This window comes from Chenopodium quinoa, unplaced genomic scaffold (genome assembly GCF_001683475.1).
Source record: "Chenopodium quinoa cultivar QQ74 unplaced genomic scaffold, ASM168347v1, whole genome shotgun sequence".
In the NCBI taxonomy this organism is placed as follows: Eukaryota; Viridiplantae; Streptophyta; class Magnoliopsida; order Caryophyllales; family Amaranthaceae; genus Chenopodium; species Chenopodium quinoa.
The window spans coordinates 2075001-2084892 of NW_018745177.1; the positions used below are offsets into that span (position 1 = coordinate 2075001).

General features: G+C 34.3%; 2 protein-coding genes across 2 annotated transcripts; one reads left to right on the forward strand and one right to left on the reverse strand.

The window, feature by feature from the left end:
• Positions 1-1657, forward strand: LOC110710704 (protein SLE1-like). The gene is made up of 2 exons (XM_021889037.1): positions 1-209; positions 1146-1657. The coding sequence occupies exons 1-2, from the start codon at positions 89-91 to the stop codon at positions 1367-1369; spliced, it is 345 nt and encodes a 114-aa protein (XP_021744729.1). The 5' UTR covers positions 1-88; the 3' UTR covers positions 1370-1657.
• Positions 1658-2137: 480 nt separating this feature from the next.
• Positions 2138-9460, reverse strand: LOC110710703 (chlorophyll synthase, chloroplastic-like). The gene is made up of 15 exons (XM_021889036.1): positions 9161-9460; positions 9019-9063; positions 8782-8870; positions 6956-7043; positions 6214-6299; positions 6040-6126; positions 5892-5957; positions 5646-5729; positions 5507-5568; positions 4878-4953; positions 4472-4534; positions 4316-4397; positions 3386-3462; positions 2791-2838; positions 2138-2644 (listed from the first exon to the last, which is right to left on the reverse strand). Exons 1-15 carry the CDS (start codon positions 9264-9266, stop codon positions 2582-2584), a joined length of 1122 nt encoding a protein of 373 aa, XP_021744728.1. The 5' UTR covers positions 9267-9460; the 3' UTR covers positions 2138-2581.
• Between the last annotated feature and the right edge of the window lie 432 nt (positions 9461-9892).

Genomic DNA, 9892 nt, shown 5'->3' on the forward strand with positions numbered 1-9892 from the left:
CCATAATTAGAAGTTGAGTAACTGTCTTTTAAACTAACAAATTCAAAACTTGCTAAACTTAGAGTGAAAGAAAAGAAAAAGAGAGAAAATGGCATCAGCACAAGAAGAGAGTAGGAAAGAGTTGGATGCAAGGGCTAGGCAGGGTGAGACTGTTATTCCTGGTGGTACTGGTGGCAAGTCACTTGAAGCCCAAGAGCACCTTGCTGAAGGTCTTTCTCTTTTTATTTTATAATTTCTGTACGAGTTTGGTAGGCGGTAATAAATGATAACAATATAACATTAAAGTTATACTTCGTAGTTTATAAACATGCTACATCACTAAATTTTATTATAATGTTAATTTTTTTTATATACTTTGTAGTTTATAAAACATACTACATCACTAAATTTTATGTAGTTGCACCTGTTAAGTATCAACCAATCATGTTCCTAACAATAAAATAGAATTTTGACATTATATTTGTACATAATGTAAGCAGTATGACATAGTATGACATGATACAACAGTAACAACACCTAAATATTACTTCATTTGTTCTTTTTACTTGATCTGTTTCTTTTATCACGCTTGTCAATGCACAACTTTAATGATCAATAATTTAATTCTTTATAAGTAAAAATTATAAAAATTGTATATTACGATAATACTTATTGGAGACGAATTAAATAAAATATCATATGAATATATTTTTCCTTACTTATCATTCACAAAAGACGGTCAAAGGTGAGGTGGTGAATAATGTAAAAGTCAAAGCGGGTCAAGTAAAAAATAACGGAGGAAGTACGATTTACAAGTATTATACTAGTAGTTGTTGTACGTATTTTCTTTGTTTTTTCTTTTAGTAGTTGTAATATATTCTTTAGTACTCCAGATCATACGCCATTTGAAATAATGATTACAGAAGTGAACGTATTAATTTAATATATTCTTTAGTATTCCATACCATATGCCATTTGAAATAATGATTAAAGAAGTAAATGTATTAATTTATTAGGTTATTTTTTTTACCTTAAAAGTTAAAAATCGTAACTATAAAGAACGTGACTAATTTACATTTAATGATATACTTGTATATACCTATATATGAGGTGAATAAATTTAATTTCCTTAATATTTAATGGAGTTGCATAAATTTGTAATGCAGGAAGGAGCAGGGGAGGACAGACAAGAAGGGAGCAGCTAGGACACGAAGGATACCAGGAGCTTGGCACCAAGGGTGGTCAGACTCGGAAGGACCAAATGGGTACCGAAGGCTACAGTGAAATGGGCCGCAAGGGTGGACTCAGCACCATGGACCAATCCGGCGAGGAGCGAGCTCAGGAGAAAGGCATCGATATCGACGAGTCCAAGTTCCGTACTCGCTCCTAATCAATCAATCCTCTTCGTTAACCTTGCACTGGTGTTGCTCAACTCAAACCACATTTTCCCTTAAAACACTTAAGTTACACTCTAGTACGTAGTTATGTAATAAAATGTATGTTACACCTTTTTAGTTAACTTTAGGTACGGTAGTTGTTATAACTAGTACGTAGTTTCAGCACGGATGTTTTCCCGTTTTTGAAACCCCACTGTTACCGTGCTAATGTAGCCTGTAAATGGCTTGGTGTCGGATGACTTTTTATTAATATCTCAAGTTTTTTATTCGTTTTCGTGCAACATAAATTTTTATTAATATCTCAAGTTTTTCTCTAGTCCTTTTCGTGCAACCTAAATTTTCAGGTCGTGAGTACCAAGTACGTATGTATGTAGAAGTGTAGAACAATTGTAGTCTTTTGTTTCAGCTGTATCATGTAATGCTCTGTGTGGTTTCCCAAGTAATTTCAAGTTTTTTTTTTTATTAATTTTACTAGCGTTGCTCGTTGAAGTTAATGCACGGTGATCTTCCGTTTTTGCGTGTCAAGAGTTCTTGTAAACAAAGCTACTTTCTACTCCATATTAATTAGTGTACATTCTCATCATCTTCATCTTTAAATAATAAGTAATTTCTTCTTTTTTCTTTTACATACATCACAACATAATATGCAACACAACATTATGACATGCTCTTTCATAAGCAGATCAAGTGATATAAACAAAATAAAAGAAACAAAAAAAAAAAGTAGCTTAAAAATCAAAGAAAAAGGAAGTAGTTTTATATAGGAGTGTGAATTAGGAATATTATTACTCACTTGCAACTTCGTTTATTGGTACACAATTTAAATCCCCTCTTTGCCTCTTCTCAACAGAAAGACGAATACGAGGAAAAATTACAAATAGAAGGATACAACAGAGGTCTACTCTGATCTCTATTCTCTAGTACACAACCTAAAACATCATAATACAAAAGGCTTACGTTCAGCGATTTCTAACTGCACAAAATGATGGATAGAGGATACACTAATCTGATTATAAGAGAATGGTGAAAGGCACAACAAAAAATTTCTATTGTGCTTCAGTACATAAACAATGGGTGCTCGCCCAACATGCCCAACTGAATATGCGCGTGTTGAAACAGAATTTTCCGCAGTCTTGGACTTCCTGTTGCTGATGTTTGAATTTCATTGCTCGTCGAGGTAATACAGACCAAGGTGACACGACCACTTAATGGTTGACTGCCAATGCAGTCACCAGAAGACCAAGAATAAGAAATGGTTGTGCACTAGCCTGGAAAGGAGAGCAAAAGGACAGTTTATATTCTAATTCGAATTCTGGTCACAAGTCATAGGAGAGCAAAAGGAGAGTTTATATTCTAAATCACATTCTTGTCACAAATCATAGCAAAGTACAGAAATTAGAGATATTTGAAGTACCTGATATTTGACATCATACTTGATGGGGTCTGTAAGGATATATTTGGTCTGCAAAAGAAAACTTTATTTAAGAAATTACCAAAAAATAAAATAATAAAGTAAAAGAAGAAACTTTAAAAAACTAAAGGAAAAAAGCATGTAAAGTGCTGAATGCAAAACGTAGCGGTAATGAATTTAGAGTCAATCAAGTGGTAGATAACAGATATCGTTGTCACCCTACAATTTTCCTTATAGAAGGTAACAGTCGTAACACTGCCTTTGAAATGCTTAAATTTTGTATAACTTTGAATTACAGTTATACACTAGTGAAGGTGGAATCCTCCCTAACAGTTTTCATGCTAGCTTTTAGCAATAAGATTGAGAAAAGAGTTTAAACTGTGATTATAAAATATTTAAAGAGGGGATAGAGGGAAATAAACGGTATTGAAATAGTGGGAAAATGGTTCATGTCTTACAGAGAAAGAAAAGCAACGTTTGATTTTAAAAAACAAGGGCGATTATCTCGGACAACCAAAAAAGGCAGATTGAAAGATTATTCACGTTAGCAGCACAGTGATTAGCATAAATGTGGATTGTAAGCCAACTATGTGCAGACCTGGAAATAAATTTGTGGAAGTATCAAGCCCAGTAAAGCTAAAGCATAATACGGTTTGCCAGCCCCCAGAAGGTAACCTGAATTGCAATACAAGTAGAATGATCAGAGATTAATCCACAGAAGCAGCAGAAACATACCTTCCAAGAATATTTGAAATTTCTATTGTCGACTTTTCTGTGGGAGGGGCTGGGATATTTTCACAATGACAATAGAAAAATGTCATCCTAATTGAAAGAATCAGTGACCAGAATATACACTCCTACAGCTTTTGAGATATATCTTTTATAATGCAGTACTTAAACATTCATCTCAAGGACAGCTCAGTCACATCATATGTGTGCATTTGTGCAGATTCAGAGAGGTAAAAAACAAGAAAGACAAAAGTTATAGCTGTTTGGCCACATAGCCCTAAAATATGCTCCTTTTCGAGTTCTTGACATATAATGCGCAGTATTGTCTTTCAGAATAATTTGTTTTCCCCAAGAAAAAGTAAGCCTCAGAAAAATATCTTTAGGAAGGGAGGGAAAAAGGTGATCCATCATAGAATATCGCTTTAAACTTGGTGCTAAATGGAGTAAATATTGTCAAATTATAATCACTCTCTTGACCAATCCAGGTATGCCCGCATTGAGAAGATGCAATCTTTAATCATCACAAAATATGTAACAAGCTCTAAGCTTTGGCCACCTTTTCCAATTTGACTTGGAAGAATAAAAAATGAAGTTAGCACATCTCAAAATGCATGATGACATGTACTCTCATACATACGACTGGTTATTTATATGCTATCATAATATCAAGATTATCAAAATCAGTGAATGAAATATATGTAAAAACACCATATCAAAAAGTGTAGCTTGTGAACTAAATGGAGCAGATAGCTTTGCAAGAGACATCAATGATGCTTGTAAAAAATGACACGTTGATTACCTGCAACTGATAGCTGGGTTATGTCAATGGTACCAACACAAATCCATTTAGCAGCCTCAATGCCAAAAGCTACTGGAATTGACTGCAAATAATTTTATGCTGGGTTTTAATTCAGGCCTCAGTGAAACTAATTTAACTCAAGAAAATTTTACCAACCTGCAGTCCCATTGCTCTGTCGCCTTCAATGCTCTTAAAGTCATTTACAATGGCAATGCCAAGCTATGACATGATGTGAAAGATTAAATTAGTGAGAATTGGTTTTCAATCATGTAAATTTCTGTCCATAATGATCTTCACGCTTGTCATTTTGAAATATCCCAAAACAATTTAAGAGTTCCTTTTTAAACAAAAGTTAACAATCCCGAAATTGTTGTTTCGATCTCCAAACCATCAATCCTTTTCGTCTCTCCTTCCCAAAACTTATTCTTATATATATATTTCTCTTTCTACCTATTACAATATTTACTTCAAAATTTAATGAGTAATCCTAACCTCTGTGCCCACCAACGTGAAGTTCATTATAGGACAGGAGAGTAGTTAGTCAAGAATGAAGAAAGCATACCCCAGCAGTGCTGTACAGGAGGGTAAGAATGATTATATCCGGTGTTAGAGTGCCAAATAAAGCTTGACCAGCCCACCTACCAAAACAACATCAGGAATTAAACTACGATAAATCAGCCAGAACCAGAACAAGCATCCATAAATGTAGATCTTCATTTCAGTTGTGAAAAAAAACAATAATTCATAAGAGAATTCACAGGTACATATGTTTGTACAAAAACAGTAATTCAAGCATAAGAGAGCATGAATGGCACAACACTACAGTGTCCATGGAAAAGCTGACAGAAGATTAGCGCATATATTGCTCTATGATGTGAGGAAAGATGGAAACAGCTGGTAGATTCACCATAAGTTTAAATTGTCAAGTTGAAATATGATGACTCTAAGGACAGTATTTTTGAAACGTCATCAAGAAAAGCTCATCTTCATAGTCTTTTGACATAATAACTTGACTGAGCTCCAGTAACCTAAGATATAGGTCTGTTTTAGTTGCTCCTAAAAGTCCAAGCCATTCTTTTAGGTATCTAATGAGGGTAACTCCTTGAGCTTCAATAACCCAAGAGCACAATAGGTTTATGAGTGTGTGACAGAGAGGGAATCAGACAGAGGGAACAGAGGAAGAAAACACACCATGGAAGACTGATGTAGCTTGACCCAAGAGCAAAATTTCCAATCCAACCATTTTGTTTAAGCTGCGGAAATAATAAAATAATGTAAAATGGGAATCTTCTCCAATGTTGGACAATACTATGGAAAAAGATGAAATTACCTTCAGTGGGGGAGCAGAATATATGTAAGAAATGAAAGATCCACCCAAAGCCAAGTAGAAAAGTGTAGGAAATTTATGCCCTGCCTAAAAATAAGACAGATTAAAAATAAAAATAATAATAATTAAAAAAAAAAGTAAAAAAAAAAAAAAAAAAAAAAAAAAAAAAGGAAATAGCTGAAGTAGCAAAAGAACTTATCAGTACAAGAAAAGATTGAGAAGAGATAATAGGTGCTGAAATCTTCTTACCCACACATCCAATCCTCCAGCAATAGCAAGTCCAGCTAGAAACAAAACCCAAATTTGAGTAATGACCTGCAAGAAATTAGAAAAGTCATCAATAACAAAGAATATTAGTGACCATAAATTAGTTATCGTAGTCAAATGTACCACATACCTCATTCTCAGATATTGCCCCTGAAGGAATCGGACGATAAGGTTCATTAATTGCATCAATATCTCGGTCATACCAATCATTCAGGGTCTATAAGGAAATATGTATACATGAGATAACAAAAATCGAATGTAAATCAGGTCCATATAGATAAATAATAATTTTCTGGGGCCCAACCTGTGTATAGCCAGTCAGACAAGGTCCAGACATCATCATGCAAAGAATCGATTTAGCCACATCTTCTGGAGTCCAATGAAAGTTCCCTACAAAATCAAATAAGCTTTAGCAATGGTTTTATATACAAATACAGTTTCATCAAAAAAAGACTGATCGGCTGTTCCAACATGCTTGTTATTTGGTTTGAAGATACAGACATCAGATTAACAAATGTCAAGTAAAATATTAGCAAGCAGTGGTTTACATCTTTATATAGTAACATAATAGCACTTCGTTAATTCACAAGACTAGTTGACTGATTCAATATGCTTGTCACAAGTCTCAATTGTTTTAAAACTGAATTCTTGAGGATAAAAAACGAGGAAAAGATGCAGAGAAAAAGAGAATAGACTGTTAAGAAAAAAAAAGGGCTTAGAAGGTAGTACTGGGATGTCCACTATCCTAGCTTGAAAAAATATTAAGGTAAGGGAGTAAGAATGGGTTCGCTTAACCATAAACGTATATCATATGATTCATATATGGACCACATATCGGACTTCATTAGCAAAACAAGTAATTGCCTTAGAAGCATAACCGTGATGATAAATAGAACAAAATTAGCTTTCCTATAGACGAATGTAATATGGGCTGAGAAAAAGTCGCTAGCACAATGGATAGCATGACAATTTTGTGAAGAACAATGTCTATGATAAACAGGAGATAACGAATCGGAGAAAGATGAAAGGACCATATGTAAGTATACCAGATGCTGCAGCTCCACAAACTACTCCCCAAATCAATGGAGGCCATGTAACAGGTTTTGTAAGTTGGAGGCGAATCTTCCATTTGTTCTGCAGCAATAGAACTAAATAACATTTAGTTCAAGCAATAAATCTGTTTCTTTCCCCTTTCCTGAATCCTGATTAGTGTTCTTTCCTCCTTTTAATACAATTCAATATCTTGAAATTGTATGAGTACTATGTAGTGGTGTACACAAACAGAACTACAAAAATAACCAGCAAACATTTACACATAGAAATACTAACACCCTATAACCAGACATATTTTTTATGCTCTTATTCTATTTCATTATATAAGGCCTATATATTATTCCACAAGTCGTTTAGGAAAACAATGCAATATCTAATAAAATTATATACAAAGCAAAAGCAATTAAAGCATGCTTTACCTCCAGAAATTTCCCCCTAACCTTGTTCTCCATATTGCCATATCCCAGGCATAGATGGGGTAGTATCTAGTTAAAATTTCATATTGAATTATCCTTCTCAAGATATTAGAGTGATTATCAATAAAAAAAAAAAATCTCATAGTACAATAATGCCCCCTTTCAGTTTTAACTTTTGAAGAAGCGTATTTTCTATAATTTGTCTCTAACACTCTACTCCCTATGCTTCATTCAACTATCATTGAATGCCAGAAAGAGTGCAAGACATTTACAGAGTATTGCTACCTTTTCTCTAACGGTGTGTTTAGATTGAAGGAAATTGAGGGAAAGGAAGTGAAGAGAAATGGAGAGATGGAGTATCTTTTATTTGGATAACAAATGTGGAAGGAAGGGAATTGGAGGGGAGAGAAATGAAAGGATTAAATTGTAGGAAATTGATCCCTCCATCAATGGAGAGATTTGAAAGGAAAACTTACCATTCTTCCCTCCCCTCCTCTTCTCCCCCCTCCCCTTCTTTTCCTTCCCCTTTCTTTATCAAAACACACTATAAATTTATCTTGATGTTAAAACTATTTAACGAATGCTGATATATCATTGGTCTCTTAATGGTTAATTGCAGTGAAGAATAAAATGTAGTTGACTTATGCTTCATATTTTCATACACTAATTTCAAATCCTGAGCATGGCTTGAGTACTCCCTAATTTAGTTTTCATCTTGACTTTATCAAGATTTTTGAGTTACTATATAATCAACTTCATAGTACACTAATGCTCCCTTTCAGCAGTTACCTACCTTCCAAAGAAGCATTATCCATATCTACCAGTATGGCTCTAACCCTCCCATACTTCATTCAACTCTTGTTGAATCCCTTGAATACAATAAAGGGTTTGTAACATTTACAGAGTATTGCTAAAAAAAAAGTTTCATGTTCTAAATAGTCACCACAAACACACTATTAGACACAAGAACCAGCTTCTATTTTGCATCACAACTCTCATCTATGTCCACCATCGCATAACTCCCGTACCCAAAAACAAAAGCACAATACCAGAAAGGACTGTGCTTCAAAAACAGTATCCAGAAGAATTGCTTGTGGCCTTATTAGCTAAATGATAATCAGCTCGAATTCGGATTCGGAATCGTCTATCAATAAGGCATAACTACTGGTCAATCACTCAATCTGTTCCTACATAGTCTGAGTATTTTCCAACGAAAAAAACAAGTTCAAACCAACTGTCCAATATCCAACCACACTTTTATAACTACAATTTAAATCAGGAGTGATTCAAGTTATCATCAATTGAGTAGCATTCCAATCAAACACTCAAATTAGGAAGAAAAACCCCAAATCAAAAACTTAAAATAGAAAATAATACAATAATTGTTAAGAGGAAGAACCCACAGATTCTTGTGAAGCCCCTTTGATTCCAAGAAGTTGATTGAAGCTAGAACCCTCCTTTGATGGTGCCTTATCTGGTACCCGACCTTTCACTGCCACACAAATTCAAATTTCTAAAAAAACCCAGATTTTTTTTCCTAAAAATTAGACATTAAAACCCAATCTTTCTTCAAATCAACAATGAATTAAGCAAATAAATCCACAAAAATATAAAATTGAATAATTAGGACAAGAGGAAACCTTCATCAGTGTCAGTGTCAGCTGCTTTAATCGCCAATCTTCTTCCTAAAACAACAATTTAAAAAGAAATTATAAACAGTAATAAGGTTTAAGTTTTCAGAAGAAAAAAAAATGAAGAAATGGGGAAAAAATTGAAGCTTACTGGTGAAAGAAGTTGAAGCAGGAGAGAGAAAAGGGCGAGGTCGGAAATGGGTATTTGCAGAATTGGATAGTTTAATTGCTGCAAGTGTGTTGATAATGGCAGCCATTTTTATTGAAGGAAGCAGAGTTTTGTGGGGTGGATAGCTTCAATGGCAGTGCTGGAGTGGGGGAGACTTGATAGTTTGAGAAAGATTGAGACCTATGTTAGACTACGTCACCAAACTCTTAACATTTTTTTTTTATTTTCTAATCTCAGAAAAATTGTCTTATTAGTTCGAACTTTATTATTCGGGTTATCGGATTAGAAAGTTGCAGGATAAGAGGAACCTCACTCCAAATACTTGTGGAAATTGAACTCGCAAGAGTCTTGAGATTACCAACACTTAACTTAAAGTTGCATTTGGTAGGGAAGATCATTTTTTCAATCTCCCATAAGGGGCCATAACAATAATTAGGAGGGAATTGAAACATAATCACACATAATTGACCCCCAAATTCGAAATATCTCAAAGGCTAAATAAGTGGGAACTAAAAAAAACAGATCCCAACTTTTAGACAAAGTAACAAAGGGCCACTAGCTTTAAAGCGTAATTAAGCTCATTTGTTGGCTTGATTTGACCTTTATGGTGCATTTATAATAATTAGGAAGAAGGAAATTAAAGTGTAGAAGTATCTAACACACACAAAAAGATGCAAGTTTGTTACGAGTGAAAGAGTTAGGGCGGCTATTGGA